The sequence below is a fragment of the Salmo salar genome, chromosome ssa07, assembly GCF_905237065.1.
Source record: "Salmo salar chromosome ssa07, Ssal_v3.1, whole genome shotgun sequence".
NCBI lineage: Eukaryota > Metazoa > Chordata > Actinopteri > Salmoniformes > Salmonidae > Salmo > Salmo salar.
Window position 1 is genome coordinate 12,546,146 of NC_059448.1, and position 17,716 is coordinate 12,563,861.

General features: G+C 42.4%; 1 protein-coding gene across 26 annotated transcripts in view; it reads right to left on the reverse strand.

Annotated features, from left to right (window-relative positions):
• ank2b (ankyrin 2b, neuronal) overlaps nt 1–17,716 on the reverse strand; it is a 329,543-nt gene that overhangs the window by 25,181 nt on the left and 286,646 nt on the right. For 19 of the 26 annotated variants that reach the window (XM_014206567.2, XM_014206568.2, XM_045721528.1 and 16 more), the window contains 8 exons: nt 17,396–17,607; nt 16,348–16,552; nt 12,391–12,716; nt 11,531–11,656; nt 11,280–11,402; nt 7,666–7,698; nt 7,262–7,283; nt 93–4,877 (listed from right to left, as the gene is read on the reverse strand). In XM_014206567.2, coding sequence (XP_014062042.2) covers nt 93–4,877; nt 7,262–7,283; nt 7,666–7,698; nt 11,280–11,402; nt 11,531–11,656; nt 12,391–12,716; nt 16,348–16,552; nt 17,396–17,607 — 5,832 coding nt within the window. The remainder of the gene's footprint in view (nt 1–92; nt 4,878–7,261; nt 7,284–7,665; nt 7,699–11,279; nt 11,403–11,530; nt 11,657–12,390; nt 12,717–16,347; nt 16,553–17,395; nt 17,608–17,716) is intronic. The other 7 variants (XM_045721530.1, XM_045721533.1, XM_045721532.1 and 4 more) reach the window with 7 other exon arrangements.

Here is a 17,716-nt window from a genome sequence, read left to right on the forward strand (position 1 = left end):
AGACACAGAGAAGCGGCACCGTTTACGGCTAGCACGCTAGCAACGCACAATAGAGAGAGAGAGAACGAGCCCCTTAAGGGGGGGGGGGGTACCTTGACTTCTGACTGTATCGTCGGGAATCCGTTGCATCTGTGTGTGAACAGGGTCATCCCACAGGGGTCTAATGGGATAGACATCTCCGGAAGCAGGGAACTGTATTTCGGGAAAAGTCTCCCTCTCTATGACAGAGGGATCTATGCCGCTGCTCTCATCATCCGAGACAGCAGCCTCCTGCTCTTTGTTTTTCTCGTCCTGAGGAAATCTCTCAACTAGCTTTGCAACTTCGTCGCTAATCTTATCGACAAACTCTATAGACTTCTTGCGTGGCTCGCTTTTGTCTTTGGCGGGGGTGGAAGTGTGAGATGTCTGACCAAGCTTGCCTCTAACTGGCAGCCTAGATTGGAAACCAAAGCCCGACTTTGGCTTGGTGGAGTAGTCATCGCTCATGGGACGACCCAGGTCCTTTTTAGATGATGACTTGTCTGCCTCACAGAAACTCTTGGCTTTGGAAGACGGCGTCTTGGTTTTGGGTACAGCAGAGGGACCTGTATCTGTCTCAGACTTTCTCCTCAAGTCCTTTTTTACTGGGACCTTGAGCTTTGCGTCCTGGGTTGACTCAGTACGTTTAACTGATGGCTCAGGCTTGACAGGGCTAGCCTTGCCCTTGACAGGTATTCTCGATTTGGACTCTAAAGCGAGAGTCTCTTTTTTAGGACTAGCTGAAGAGGGGGATGCAGGGGATGTAAAGGAGGAAGCAGTTTTAACCTGACTTTGGGGGCCAGCCTTGGCTGGGGTTTTAGTTGGGATCTTTGGAACCTTTTCAGTAGAAGTTGGGGTTTTGGTCTTTTCTGTTGTTTGGGGGAGTTCTATGACCGAATGTTGCTCCTCTGGAGAGGAGTCAGAGGACTCTTGGTCCTGTTCTGGGTACACTGATCGAGTGACAGTGGTTACTGCTGTCTCAACATCTGTTATCATTGGATTGAGGGAACTACTTTCTACCTCTAGGGGGGTCTCCTCTACAATTATGTCTGGTTTCACCTCTACAGTTTCAGGAGACACTGGCGATACTGGGTCTTTGTCTTTCTTAGTGGTCTTAGCTGAGGCAGAAAGACCCATTCTAGGGATTCTAGACTTAGAAGCATCTGATTTTGAGGGGGAGGCTGCTGCAGCTTCACTACCTTTCTGATCGTCCTCTGTCGAGGCACGGTGTGTGGAATCTGAAGCACCTTTCGCCTGTTCCTCGTCTTCCTCCACTTTTATTTGCAGAGTCAGGTTGAGTCCGATTTCTGTTTGGACTCCTCTATCTCCTGGCTCATCTATGACCTGTTCAGCTAGCACCTCCTCTAGGGGCTGCTCGCCTATCTGGAAGAAGGCAAAGCCCTCGTCCTCATAGCTCCGTTTGGTCATGTCAATAGCTCCGCTCCGAGTCATCTCAAAGAGCTTCCCCTCTTGGAAGAGGAATGGATTGGGCTCGCTGGTTGGCGTGCTTTCCTCCGTGGGGCTCCTTCCTGGGGTGGTGTCCGGGGTTGCCCCCTGGGACTGCCGGTCTACAATCAGACCCAAGATCTTCTGCTCTTCCTCTTTGACGCGGGCCGCAAAAGCATCATCGTCTTCGCGCATGGCACTCCAAGGGTCTGCCTCCGCTCTGGCGGTTACGCCCTTTGACTCGGTTCTGGGAGGTTCCTCTTCCTCATCGTCTTCCTCTGTGTCATCGTAGATACAGATCTCGGGTTTGAATGTTTCCCTCACTTGTCCAATGACAGTAGTGGAGGACGTTTCTACCTCAGGGGCTCCTGAGTGCCTCCTGTGATCTCCTTTCACTTCGTCAGTTATATTACTCTCTATTTGACAGGGAGCTTTTACAGCAGCTGTCTGCAGACTGCCTGCATCTGCTTCTTTCCCTCCCCCATCATCCTCCTGGCTTTCCCTTGATTTCCTCAAGCTTTCCTCCTTCTGCTCATCGGTTATGTTTGCAGCCCCCTCAGAGCTGGAAGACACGGTAACCGTTTTAGCTAAACTGTCTTCCGTGTCATCCATGTCTTTGCGTGACTGAACTGATTGTGGGACATGCTGCTCTGAGACAGATTGAGGTCCCTCCACTGCTACCATTGTAGCTGTGCTCTTGGCTTCTGTGTGGTGGATTCCTTCATGCACACCTGCTGGAAAAGGAGAGGGAGGTTGTACTTTAATAAGGGATTCAACAGAAAGAGCTAACTCTGAGGCCTCCTTGGCCCTATTGAGCCCACTCTCATTTGCGGACTCTAGTTCAACTGTTTTGAAGCTATCATCCCCTGCTTCGTCACCTGCTAAGGCAATGATATATTTTCTAGAGTTCTTTTTGGCTCTGGTGTCCTGGTCCACTTCCTCAAATGTTTTTTTTTTGGCTGACATTTTTAACATCTCATCCTCTGGGATGAATTTCCTCTGTGCTTCTGCCTCATCATCCTCTTCCTCTGAGTATTCGGGTATGGACACCACAGATAGGTACATGTGGTCAGGGGTTTTGGGGTTTACCTCATAACTTACCTCTTCAGAACTAGGGGTGTCGGGGGAGAGGGGACTCTTACCAGAACTTTCCATCTGGGACGAAGTCTGCTCGATACTGTCATCATCATTGGCACTAGCCTCCTGGTCCCTGAGTAGCCTACTACGCAACGCGTCTGGGGGGAAGTCTGAGGCTTTGGAGGGTTCTGGGTGTCTAGAGGACCCACTGGGCTGATCTAGAATGGGAGGGAACGTTTTCTGCTCTACGGGGCTGCTTTCTAAGGAGTCACAACAGGGGGATTCCTTTGTTGGGCTGGGCTCGATGGAGTCTGGGGTCCTATGGGAGGAGTCGTCTTCCATGAGGGGACTATCCTCGTCTAGAGAGTCTCTGTGGCTTATGGTCAAAGATTCGTCGGCTAAGGGACTGAGGGTATCTGGGTCTTTTAAAGGCAATTCTAAGCTTCCTTGACGCTGGGTAGAGGCACTAGAAGCAAGGGTCGTAGCTAAAGCTGATGCTAGCTTGTCATCAGGGCTCTCCTCATCACTAAGGAAGCTCTCTAAAGTCTCTGAAACTCTCTTTGTAAGCTTTCTTGGTTTAGATGGCTTAGACTCGCCCGTCTGAAAAGATATGGACTCACTCGTGGTGCGGTCGTCTGCAGCCTCACTGGGAAAGACAGGGAGGGTCATTTCCGTTGATGGCTGGTCATCAATGGTCCCCACACCGGAGTCTCCAGACTTGTCCTTGGTTTTATTGTCACCTTTGACAGCTATAGTAGCAGTTGTTGAGTTTTTAGTGGACTGGTCAGCGTTTTTGGGAGAGAGGGAGAGACTGTCAGGGCTTGTTCCAGGGGTGGCTAAGCCCTCGTGTTTGAGGCTATCCTCTGAGCTAAGGTGAGGAGGACTACCATCACCCAGGCTGGCACTGGGAGAGTCTGCCACGCCCTCATGTTTCAAACTATCAGAGCTATCATAGAGGGAAATATTCAGAAACTCTACGGTTTCAGTTAGGTCCGACTGGGCAACAGGACTACCCTCTACAGAGGTCTGCTTAAACTGTTGGTACTCCGGATTGTCCTCAAGCTCTGCTTTAATTTCAGCACCAAAGTCTTTGGAGTGCTTTCTGTGTGGGCTAATTTGCTCATCTTTCTCTCTGTGGTGCTCGCCAGGAATGGCGTCCAGTGATATTTCCCGTTTGTAACGGATTGTGGTGGCTTTGATAGTGGATTTTGACTGTTTGGGCTGTAATTCTGATTCTGTTGTTTCATGCTCTGTAGAGGTGTGGGTTTTGAGCTCGAAAAGTCCAGACTTTCTCTTTGAGGGGTCCTGCCCCTTTTGGAAGGATCGCATGAGCTCCCTTACTGACATAGTCTCCTGCAGCTTCTCAGACTCAGTTTTGGGGGACTTAGGGGGACCCTGTTTAGTGGTGTCCTGTTTTGCGGGGCTCTGTTTCAATTTAAGGGTGGTTTCTTCGGTCCTTTGAGGGATTTTGCTCTCCACAGCAACCTTTGACGGTTTGGTGCTAGTTGGCTTTTGACCCTTCTGCTCTGCCTCCACTTTCTGCTGAAGGGCTTTGACTTTGTCTTTTATGGACCCAATGGGGGTCTCCTCAACTACTGGGGACACAGGTGACACTGGTTTTGGATCTGTGGGTGCACTTAGGAGAGCATCCCCATAGGTAGATTTCTCCGCCTGTTCCTGGTCTTTTCCTTTCTTCCTGACTGGCTTTTTGAGTTCAACAGCAGGAGTTTTGATTGTAGCTGTTGCTGTTATTGTCGTTGTGGTTCTTTTCACACCTTTGCGCAGCACGACCTCTGTGAATTTCTCTTGGACCACATCCTCCTGAGCTGCTGCACTGGAGCCCTCAGGTACATCCAGGAGATATTCTTTGAGTTCACCAGTCAGGTGTGTGATCATGCCAGACACGTCTTTGATGGCTTTAGGTCTGGGAATCCCTCTGTTGACTCTGACTTCATGTAGAATAGGTTCCTGGGGTTCTAAGGCAGACATCTTTTTGGCCTCCTCTATCTCACAGTCTGAGAGGAGGATCCACTCTTCATTCATTCTGGCTGCTATTGCTGCCCCCTCTGCTACCTCACCCTCCAATGTTCCACTCCTGAGTATCTTGCCCACTTTCTCCAAATCCTCTTTGACCTTCTCCATGATTTCAAACGGCTCGCCCTGAACCTCCTCAGCCCCTTTGTCCAGACCGCTCCCTTCCAGAGAACTGGATTTGTCAGTGGAATCCGTGGTTAGGATGGCGGTCATTTTGATCAGGTCTTGTTTCAGCTCAGACACATCGGAGAGAAGGTCCGGATCTCTTTTCTGGACTGTTGTCGACGTAGTGTCTTCGTCATCTTCCATTTTGGCAAGAGGACAATTAAGGTGCAAAAAAAATTGAAATTGAAATGAAAAAGAGACAGATATTGGAGAATGTGGTCAGGACAGGAACAGGAATAGTACAAACTTTCAGGATTCAAAGGGTTATGCAGGGTCACAGTGACATCTACAGAATGTATCAAAGGGAGGGGCTTTTGATCCACTGGGGTTCTTTGGTGGCAAATACTGCAGCAAAGCTAAAAGCCAACTAAATCATAAAGATGGGAAGGAAATGAGAAGGAAATAACTTGCTTATACACATATTCTGCACATTCACGCTCACAACACAAAAGCGCGAACATATCTAAAATAAATACTTGATCAAACAAGCGATGAGCAACAACAGACACCCACAAATCAACAAAAGATAAGGAAACAGGGAAACAAACAAAGGGATAACAACATATAGGTAGACAGACATCTCAAGATTGTCTACAGAGAGAAAGAGAAAAACATGTTTAAAAAAAACAATTTTAAAAACGCAATTTTTTCCTCAGAGAAGAAAGCCAGTGATAGCTGGAATGTTGCTAGGACTGTCTGCGAGTGGTCTGAGTGAGGAAGGGAAAACGGAAAACTAGCTGTATTGGCAGAGAGGTTTGGATTTTTTTTATTTATTGGTCTGTTAACTCATTTACCGCCTGGTGATGTCACTACGCAGGCCAAAACTCCATCCCACCAAAACAGGTGGAACTTTCAGGCAGTCTTTTCAAACAGCTTTTACACTAAAAGGGCATGATCATCATTTCTATAATTCCACAGTATTATTCCAACCTCACAGTGTGGAAATATATATATAAAACAGGGAAATATATATATATAAAACAGGGAAATCACATTTTTGACTGCACTGGGCCTTTAAGGAAATGTATGTTCTAAAACAGGAAAGCATCATTGATTGAAGGGAAGGGCATGTGGTCCTTTTAGAGGACTGTATCCATTCCTTATACTAACTTAAACTAACTTAAACTAACTTGTACTAACTTTCTGAAACATAACTGAAGAGAAAATTGAAAATCATAATAAGAGTAGCAACAGTGTATTAAAACAAATTCAAATAGAGAGTGAAAAGGAATTCAAAGATCAATGTTAAAGCAAACCAAAGGGTCAATATAACTCTCACACTTGACAAACACCCAGACACAGGAACACACACATACACACTCATGTAAGCCAAGTTATTTCCATGCAAAGCAAAGGGGAAAGTTGACATGCAGCCTCTGGTGAAAAGTGAGTGGAGCAAATTTAAAGTGATTTAAAGTGAAACTAGCAAACACTAGCAAATCTACATTTTATATTTATCAAAGAGTGGTTAATTTAGGTATTCACATTCAATAGTGTGGTGAGTTGTAGTCTACTGTTTTCTCATAGACTATGACTACAAAAGGTGAAGCTATAGCATCAATTCCATATTATGTATGACATGTGTATGCAAATTGCCAAATGCATCATGCATACACTGATCAATGTAATGAAGTTGAATTGAACAAATAACATTGTGTACATTACATTGTCTATCAGTTTATGTAAGACCTGTATGTACTGTACATGTATGTTTTGAAGGTAAGTGCACACAGAAATATTTTCTATATTATGTATATTGCATAAATATGTAGATATCCAGCTATGCTGAGGCACATGACCATGATTAATGATCAGTCAATCAATTAATCAATTAGATGCAAAGGGAAAATATTATCCATATATGGGTAGGGTATGAAGGATGGGATCTGGAGGGCTGGGAAAGCTAGACTACAGTTTGCTTTGCCATTAGGGTACTAGAATTACTATAGGGGTACTATTCTGTTGTCACATAAACATCACCAAGTTGTGAATTACAGTTTGTTTGAACTCTCTCCATGTGTCCCAAATTCAAAATGTCAGAAAGGAGGGAGTCAGCATGAAGACACTGGTGCAGCGATGTGTGACATGAGAAATGGATGAAGTTCATGCCCGATGAAGTTGTTGGCATAACCTTGGCTGAGGTGCGGTGGAGTGGAAGTTTGTGTTGTTTTGTTTTTGTGACAAAGACAAAACATGTAGAACTTAAAGGACTTTGAAAAAGTATTGCATGTGCTACAGCTTTGCTAACAAGGGTCATATGAAGCTCAACGTTTATGCATTAGCTCTGGTTACCATTCTGTACTGTTCTCTACAATGGTCAACTAGCATAACATCATTAGCAATGTCTAAATCTATGCCAAGGTTATAATGCACTTATCAAAGCAATTTCCTAGTCATAATGTTTGAGTAATGCAGCCATATTAAAACAGTTAAAAGTTAAATGGCATGTCTATAAAAGTTTTAGTATAGTTGAGAAAAAAACTATGTTAAAGGTGTTATCAAAAAATGGTATATTACTTACATTTCTCGAGCGTCCTGCTGATCTGTATAGAGGAATACAGAAATTGCACTATGAATATAATTGAAATCATTGTGTAAGAAAAATCTAGGCAAGATTTTGTGCACATTTGCTACACGAAGGAAAAAAGTAGTATAATTGGACATAGAACTGCTACTAATATCTAAAGATGGATACTCTAGTACAAAGCACAATAATTGATCAGTAATAACATGGAACACGGAGAGCCATATACTAAATATATATATAAATATATGGCCCTTTCTAATACCTAATATAACAGCTAAATGGCAGACAAAGAAGTGGACGTCTAGTGACAAGCTTCTAGCCTGAAAAGAGCATGTAAAGAACATAAAAAATGAACACTAGTTAGCGGGGGAGAAATGGGGAGAGAGGCACAATGTTACCTCTTCCTCAGCCTCTTGGTCTGAATCAGATTCCTTTGGGGTGCAAGAAGCAGAAAGAAAGAAAGAAAGAAAGATAGATAGATAGATAGATAGATAGATAGATAGATAGATAGATAGATAGATAGATAGATGATAGATAGATAGATAGTTAGATAGTTAGACAGATAGACAAATAGAGAAAGAGGAGGGGGAGAAAAAAGAGAATGGGCAAAGCAAAGTTATCATAGTGACAGCTTTGAAGGTAGGTGGCCAATCAATGTTGATTTTGGGCAGGGTGGTTCAGAGTAAACATAAAATATCATTATTAAAGGAGAAGGGATTCATTCTACACTATAGGACAGCTACGAGTACTTACATATAAATCACAGTTAACACTAAAACCGCTAAAGCAGTAATTTTGACTGCTCATGCCCCCCTCCGTCCTTGACTTTCCTAAATAAGTCCATATAACACACTGTCGTTGTTAGAATCTTAATATCACAAACAAAACTGGAGTTATAACCAGTTTTAGGAGGGCATGTCATTAAATGGAATGGTTTTCCCCTCTTCTTCCAACAGTTGAAAGTGCAATGCCCAGCTGATAATCCCCCCCCGACAATTGCCTCAAAGCTGGCTCGTTAGCTAACGTTACGTGACATGTGTACAACACCCGTTGAATATGGCCGGTGTCAGTAAACGTCTGCAAAAAAGCATAATGAAATTGTTGCCAGCAGAGCTGGTAAGGCTGTTTTCATGTTATCCATAGGTAAACAAGTCATCGGCCAGAGCGTCAGGTGTGCGCTCTGAATGCTCCGAGAGCGAAACGTGATGGGTGGGGCTAAAACTTAAGAGGGTGGGGTCGATGCTGAATGGGGGTAGACAAAGAAGAGCTCTTCAATCGATACCAAAATATTCAAAGGCCATTTTCTTAAAAGTGAGTTTACAAGTTTATCAACTTTCAAAGCAGAAGTACTTTCCCGTTGTTCCTCAAATGTAGTGTATGATATACCATTTTGTAGCTCTGAGTCTCTACTTTTATCCAATGTAAAAAACACAACTTCAAATGTTGTTACATAAGACCGAATCCAGGTGGTGAGTTACATTTATCCATTCTAATTATAGGCCTAAAATGGTATGTCCCTTATATCAGTTCACCAAATGAAAGCAGTCTTATCAGTCTACTCTGACCTACTTGGAGTAGGCTGCACAGTGAGAGCGTGCGTAATTGTACATGCTGAACGGCTTTCAATCTCTTGGAAAATATCCACGAGGCAGCAGGTACGAGTGTCTGAGAATGTGTTGATGAGGCTTGTGGAACATTATGTTGGCAAGGGGAGCAATGTCACCATGGACAATTTATTCACTTCACTTCACTTGTCATTGGCGAACAAGTTGCTTGCTGTCACGATTCCCACCGACGGTGGCGCCCCCTCCTGCTTGGGTGGCGCTCGGCGGTCGTCGTCACCGGCCTATTAGCTGCCACTGATTCCCTTTTTTGGTTTTCCCTTCCTTTTGGTTTTGTGCACCTGTGTTTAGTTTGGTTAATTAGCGGGGCTATTTATGTTAGCTGGTCCGCTTCCGTGTTTTGCGGGATTATTTCTAAAGTGACGGTTCATGTTCGTGTCGGCGCTATTTTACGCCGTGTGTATTTTCTCCCCTGTGTGTGTGGGAGTATTTTGTTTAATGAGTGAGTGTACATTAAATACGCCACTACCCTGTGCTCGCTGCTTCCTGTGCCTCATTCCTTCACCACGACTGCCAATCCGTTACACTTGCAAAGAAAACAAGTCTGTCCGGCACCATGAACAAAGTTAGTCCGGAGTCCCGTCCCTTTGCGCAAAATAAGGCACCTGCACAGCAGTTGTATTCCACAAAGGTGCTGAAGAATGACAAAACAACAGGACACAATCAGGAGAAAGCCGGATACTATTACACACTACAACCAAACAAAGGTATGTCAAAGTGTGTCAAGCAAGTGAAAGTTACAAAAAATTGTATCAACTGTTAGGACAAGGGATAACAGCTAAATGAAATCCAATTGATGCCATTGTGTGAAGATGCACACAATCAGAAGCTGACAAACTATTTTTGACTGCTGTCATATCGACATACAGTAGATTCATTATAATGTTATTATTGCTTTGTGCTGAGTTTCACTGTTTATCAAGGCTACTTGGCTCTTACAATGATGTTTAGGCTACTGAAGTTTTCATCATTTGACCGTGCTTCTTGGTGGTTGGGGTATTTTAGTTTATTTTGTCGGTATAAAAATAAGCTGCTACCGTGTTCCATCCCATATGCTTTCTGTTTCATAGTTGTAACAAAGGCACTCCATGAATAAAAGTGAACACTAACATTTTTGTGTTTTTTGTGTTTTTGTGTTTTAACATACAGAAACAGAAACTAATGACAATGAAATTTGTGTTATTTAAAATAAAATACAAGTCGTATTCTAATGTTAACCAAGGCCTTCATAAAAGCAACCAAATCATTATTTTTGCTATAGGTATATATTCATTATATTAATTACACTGTTAGAATGTTAGCTCGAAGGGGGTCCCTCCAGACCCAGCGGTGCTAGTGTTAAAAGGTGTAGTAATGATTTTAATCATACAGACAGACAAAATAACAGATTTGGTCACAGGTTATGACCCCAATATAACACCAATTTAAAGGAAGATAACATGCTATGAGAAATGTCATTGCATGTCACGTATACATATTTTGCATGATAATATGCAAACAACACACCTGTAGAATGTACCTGTGGAAGATACTAGTTAGGTACTGGAATACTCAGTAATTCTTGAAGTCAATAAATCTTTTTAACTTAAAGGAAAAATCAAACCAAAACCACTAATTCCTATAATTTACATTGTTAAATAACATTAATATGTGGGAACAATACTTTTTGTGAACAAATGTTTCATTTTGTCGTTATAATAATGTTGGTAGCGACATGTAAAAATCGTTGTGGAAATCTGTTGCAGCTCAAGTTGACTACAAATCCCACAATGCAACGTGTTTACTATGGTCAGGCTGGCTAGCTTGCAGACGTAGCTACAAACAATAATACCAAAGTCAATATCAGCATGTAAAGTAGCTAGTTAGCTGTAAAATCACCTAAACAAACTGTACTATCAATTTAGGAGTCTACAATCTCACCATGTTCAACCTGCAGATCCATGTGCCTCACAGAGTGGAGTCTGACATTCGCAACGGTCATGCAACGGTAAAATGCAATGCACCCTGGACTGAAGAGGCAGACAAATAGGAGAAATGTGGTGGACCGGGACTCTGTTAAATTACAATGCTACGTCATACTGGTCGAAATTCTGCCTGCTTGAACGGCAATAGCTACAGATACACATGAAAACATGAAATGACCCCGAGAATCGATAGAACATCGCTCAAAGATAGATGCACAAAAACATTATAACATTCAAAATGGGTGAATCTTTCCTTTAACATTAAGTAAGGAATTCTGAACACTCAGACATGTAATGGTAACTGTCGGTGTGCTATACAGCACTCAGAGTTGTTCCTGTACATGTCACATGGTCAGGAACAACTCCAGGTCCTAGGTGTATCCTAAGCTGTGTGTTCAGGTGGAGGTAGTGTTAAGGTGTTCTCACCTTTGAGTAGGATGGTAGTGTGATGTTCAGGTTGCATATAGCGTTGTGGGCCAGACTTCTATAAGACCTGGGTTCTTTCATAAAGGACAGACGGCCACACGGATCCTGAGTGTTGTCTCGGATCTGTGGAATCATCGACATCATTATCGTCAGTCAGTCAACCAATCAACATACAGTATAGGATATATTACTAGTTTGTAATGAAGTAAATTATATGGATGAGTGTTGAAAGATGGTAAAGTAACGTTAACCTTGATGAAGAGTGCCAGCCTGTTCTCTTTGAAAGCAAAGAAGCTGAAGAGATGGTGCTGGCCACTCTTGGTGAGAGGGACCAGGTTGCCAAAGCAGTCTGCATAAATGGGTTTACCCTCTAGGACCTGAGGAAAGGAATCATCAGACATTAATCCTAGCTGAGGATAGAAAAATACCAAATCATTGCCTGTTAGTCATCAACAGCAAGACTTACGAAGAGTTCACACTTTACTGATAGTTCACTACTAAAAAAAAAACTATACTATTACACTATTGTAACACCTCTACTATAACACCTCTACTATAACACCTCTACTGTAACACCTCTATTGTAACACTTATATTGTAATACCTCTATTGTAACACCTCTATTGTAACACCTCTACTGTACCACCTCTATTCTAACACCTCTATTCTAACACCTCTACTATAACACCTCTACTGTAACAACTCTACTGTAATACCCCTATTGTAACAACTCTATTGTAACACCTCTATTGTAACACCTCTATTGTAACACCTCTACTATAACACCTCTACTATAACATCTCTATTGTAACACCTCTACTGTAGCACCTCTATAGTAAAAACTCTATAGTAAAAACTCTATTGTAACAACTCTACTGTAACACCTCTACTGTAATACCTCTATTGTAACACCTCTACTGTAACACCTCTACTGTAACACCTCTACTGTAACACCTCTATTGTAACACCTCTACTATAACACCTCTACTATAACACCTCTACTATAACACCTCTACTATAACACCTCTACTATAACATCTCTATTGTAACACCTCTACTGTAACAACCCATTGTAACAACTCTACTATAACACCTTTTTTATAACACCTACCTCTACGTCTCTGCTTCTGGCCACCTCAGTGAAGTTCTCCTGCTGTTCCAAGGTTTTGTCCATCTTGTCATCCGTCATGCAGAAGCAGCGGAGCCGCGCCTCTATGGGGTCATGGGACTTTGCGAAGATAACAAACTTGGCCATGTAGGGAACGCAGATGGTCTCCCTGTAGACTGAAGTAGAGAAACTGACCGACTCCTGTGCCTGCCGACAGTCTATCAGCCAGAACCTGGCCGACACGTTGGTCGTGAAGGAGACACAGTCGTTGATGAATGTTAGGGGCGTGGTTCCTGTAATGTCCTCCCACTGGGCTGGCGTCGTTCCACCTTTGAAGAAGAATACAATTGAGGAATGTTAAAAGGTTAGCTACAGACATTTTAGTTTGTGTGTGCCAACAGTCTGTGCGTGTTTGTGTGTGTGTGTATGTGTGTGAGTGTACATTGTAGAATAGTAGTGAAGACATCAACACTATGAAATAACACATGTGGAATCATGTAGTAACCAAAAAAATGTAAACAAATCAAAATATATTTTATATTTGAGATTCTTCAAAGTAGCCACCCTTTCCCTTGATGACAGCTTTGCACACTTGGCATTCTCTCAACCAGCTTCATTTTACATTTACATTCATGAGGTAGTCACCTGGAATGTGTTTCAATTAACAAGTGTGCCTTGTTAAAAAGTTAATATGTGGAATTTGTTTCCTTCTTAATGCATTTTTGACAATCAGTTGTGTTGTGACAAGGTAGGGGTGGTATTCAGAAGATAGCTCTATTTGGTAAAAGACCAAGTCCATATTATGGCATGAACGCCTCAAATAAGCAAAGAGAAACGGCAGTCCATCATTACTTTAATACATAAAGGTCAGTCAATCCGGAAAAGTGCAAGAAATTTGAAAGTTTCTTCAAGTGCAGTCGCAAAAACCATCAAGCGTTATGGTGAAACTGTCTCTCATGAGGACCGTCACAGGAAAGGAAGACCCAGAGTTACCTCTGCTGCAGAGGATAAGTTCAATAGAATTAACTGCACCTCAGATTGCAGCCCAAATACATGCTTCACAGAGTTCAAGTAACAGACACATCTCAGCATAAACTGTTCAGAGGACACTGCGTGAATCAGGCTTTCATGGTCAAATTGCTCCAAAGAAACCACTACAAAAGGACATCAATAATAAGAAAAGACTTGCTTGGACCAAATAACACAAGCAATGGACATTAGACGAGTGGATATCTGTCCTTTGGTCCAAATTTGAGATTTTTGGTTCCAACCACCATGTCTTTGTGAGACACAGAAGATGTGAACGGATGATCTCCACATATGTGGTTCCCACCGTGAAGCCTGGAGGATGAGGTGTGATGGTGTGGGGGTGCTTTGCTCGTGACACTGTCTGTGATTTATTTAGAATTCAAGGCACATATAATCAGCATGGCAACCACAGCATTCTGCAGCAAAAAGCCATCTCATGTGGTTTGCGCTAGGTGGGACTGTCATTTGTTTTTCAACAGGACAATGCTGTGTAAGGGGGTATTTGACCAAGAAGGAGAGTGATGGAGTGCTGCATCAGATGACCTGGCCTTTATAATCACTCGACTTCAACCCAATTGAGACGGTTTGGGATGAGTTGGACCACAGAGCGAAATAAAAACCGCCAACAAGTGCTCAGGATATGTGGGAACTCCTTCAAGACTGTTGGAAAAACATTCCATGTAAAGCTGGTTGAGAGAATGCCAAGAGTGTGCAAAGCTGTGATCAAGACAAAGGGTGGTCACTTTGAAGTCTCAAATATAAAATATAATTTTAATTTGTTTCACACTTTTTTGGTTACTACATGATTCCATATACAGTTGAAGTCGGAAGTTTACATACACTTAGGTTGGAGTCATTAAAACTCGTTTTTCAACCACTCCACAAATTCCTTGTTAACAAACTATAGTTTTGGCAAGTCGGTTAGGACATCTACTTTGTGCATGACACAAGTAATTTTTACAACAATTGTTTATAGACAGATTATTTCACTTATAATTCACTGTATCACAATTCCAGTGGGTCAGAAGTTTACATACACTAAGTTGACTGTGCCTTTAAACAGTTTGGAAAATGCCAGAAAATGATGTGATGGCTTTAGAAGCTTCTGATAGGCTAATTGACATCATTTGAGTCAATTGGAGGTGTACCTGTGGATGTAATTCAAGGCCTACCTTCAAACTCAGTGCCTCTTTGCTTGACATCATGGCAAAATCAAAAGAAATCAGCCAAAAAAACTGTAGACCTCCACAAGTCTGGTTCATCCTTGGGAGTCATTTCCAAATGCCTGAAGGCACCACGTTCATCTGTACAAACAATAGTACGCAGTATAAACACCATGGAACCATACCGCTCAGGAAGGAGATGCGTTCTGTCTCCTAGAGATGAACGTACTTTGGTGCGAAAAGTGCAAATCAATCCCAGAACAACAGCAAAGGACCTTATGAAGATGCTGGAGGAAACAGGTACAAAAGTATCTATATCCACAGTAAAGCGAGTCCTATATCGACATAACCTGAAAGGCCGCTCAGCAAGGAAGAAGCCACTGCTCCAAAACCGCCATAAAAAAAGCCAGACTACGGTTTGGAACTGCACATGGGGACAAAGATTGTATTTTTTTGAGAAATGTCCTCTGGTCTGATTAAACAAAAATAGAACTGTTTGGTCATAATGACCATCGTTATGTTTGGAGGAAAAGGGGGAGGCTTGCAAGCCGAAGAACACCATCCCAACCATGAAGCACGGGGGTGGCAGCATCATGTTGTGGGGGGTGCTTTGCTGCTGGTGGGTTGGTGCACTTCACAAAATAGATGGCATCATAAAGTAGGAAAATTATGTGGATATATTGAAGCAACATCTCAAGACATCAGTCAGGAAGTTAAAGCTTGGTCGCAAATGGGTCTTCCAAATGGACAATGACCCCAAGCATACTTCCAAAGTTGTGACAAAATGGCTTAAAGACAACAAAGTCAAGGTATTGAAGTGGCCATCACAAAGCCCTGATCTCAATCCTATAGAAAATGTGTGGGTAGAACTGAAAAAGTGTGTGCGAGCAAGGAGGCCTACAAACCTGACTCAGTAACATCAGCTCTGTCAGGAGGAATGGGCCAAAATTCACCCAACGTATTGTGGGAAGCTTGTGGAAGGCTACCCGAAACCTTTGACCCAAGTTAAACAATTTAAAGGCAATGCTACCAAATACTAATTGAGTGTATGTAAACTTCTGACCCTCTGGGAATGTGATGAAAGAAATAAAAGCTGAAATAAATCATTCTCTCTACTATTATTCTGACATTTTATATTCTGATAATAAAGTGGTGATCCTAACTGACCTAAAACTGAATTTTTACTAGGATTAAATATCAGGAATTGTGAAAAACTTAGTTCAAATGTATTTGGCTAAGGTGTATGTAAACTTCCGACTTCAACTGTATGTTATTTCATAGTTTTGATGTCTTCACTATTGTTCTACAATGTAGAAAATATAAAAAATATAGAAAAACCCTTGAATGAGTAGGTGTGTCCAAACTTTTGACTGGTACTGTATATACACGTGTGTGGTTAATCTGCCCTCTCTCTAACTGTCACACTCTGACCTAGGAAAGCTGTGTTTTCTCTGTTTAGCTAGGCCAGGGTGTGATAGGTGGGTGGGCATTCTATGTTTTGTTTTCAATTTTTCGGCCGGGTATGGTTTCCAATCAGAGGCAGGTGTCTATCGTTGTCTCTGATTGGAAGCCATACTTAGGCAGCCTGTTTTTTCTTTGTGTTTTGTGGGTAGTTATTTTCCGTTTAGTTGTAAAGTACCTGACGGAACTGTCTGCTGTCATTTTTTGGTTTAATTTCTAAGTGTTCATTCTTCTTTCATTAAAACAAAAGATGAACATATTCCACGCTGCACCTTCGTCTACTCATTATGATGCCTGTCACACTAACCTGTGATACTACAAAGCAGGCGCAGGGTGGGCTGTTCCCCGCCGAAGCCATTGACCACAGGGTCAGTGTTACTCTTGGGGATAGGGATGGTCATGGTTATGGGTTTATGGAATTTCCTTCTCCGGGGCTCCAGGGTCACAATGGGGCTGAATGTCGCCTTGTTTCCCAGGAGCTTCCTCACCATGTCCACATTCATTGGCTGAGCCTGGTGGTGACAGATTACCATGTTAGTAGTAGTTTAACATTAGTGGAACCGACAGTAGGATCTTCTTTGGGCTCCAAAACAAGGAAGTGCTTGACTGAGCTTGTCTGGTGCAACAAATGAAATAGTCCCAAAACTGCATACTCCACCCTTCTGGCAATCCAAGCAGGCTCAATCAAATGTTTGAAGTAATACAAATATAAAAATAAATCATATTTGGACCCAGTTCTTGTAACCAAACCAGTCAGAAGCAAGTCAGGTTGTGTGTTACAGTGGTGTGAAGTACTTAAGTAAAAACACTTTAAAGTACTACTTAAGTAGTTTTTTGGGGTATTGTACTTTGCTATTTATATTTTTGACAACTTTTACTTTTACTCCTCTATATTCCTGAAGAAAATAATGTACGTTTTACTCCATACATTTTCCCTGACACCTAAAAATACCTACAGTATCAATATAACACTTTGTCACCCCTACTGCCTCTGATCTGGTGGACTCACGAAACACAAATACTGTGGATATAAATGATGTCTGAGTATTGGAGTGTGCCCCTGTCTGTCCATAATTAAAAATAATAAGAAAATTGTGCCGTCTGGTTTGCTTAATATAAGGAATTTGATGTATAGCAATTACTTTTACTTTGTACTTTTACTCAAGTATGCCGGTTTAGCACATTTTCTACCACTGTACTTAAGTACATTTAAAACCAGATACTTTTAGTTTTACTCAAGTAGTATTTTACGGGGTAACTTTCACTTTTACTTCAGTCATTTTATGTTAAGATCTATTTACTTTTACTCCAGTATGACATTTGAGTATATTTTTCCACCACGGGTTTGTTATTACCTGTAGTCCCACTCTGATCCTCTTGGTGAGGGCTCCTTCTGGGAAGACAGCTTGGACCTGAGGCATCACCGTGCTGCTCAGGATGCCCCCCTCTGGACCGATCAGGCTACTGTCCTGCTTGACCCGGGACACCACAGCAAAGTACTGGGGGAAGTCCCTGGTGATGATGCGGCAGATACGTTTCTTCTCCAGCTCCTCTGGAGGGTCCAGTTCTGGAGAGGAGGACAGAAGGGATGGTGGTTAATAATACATTGATACAGATTATGGTCCTGTTGAAATACTTTAACAATACAATGCACTCCCTCCTTGGAGTAATCACTG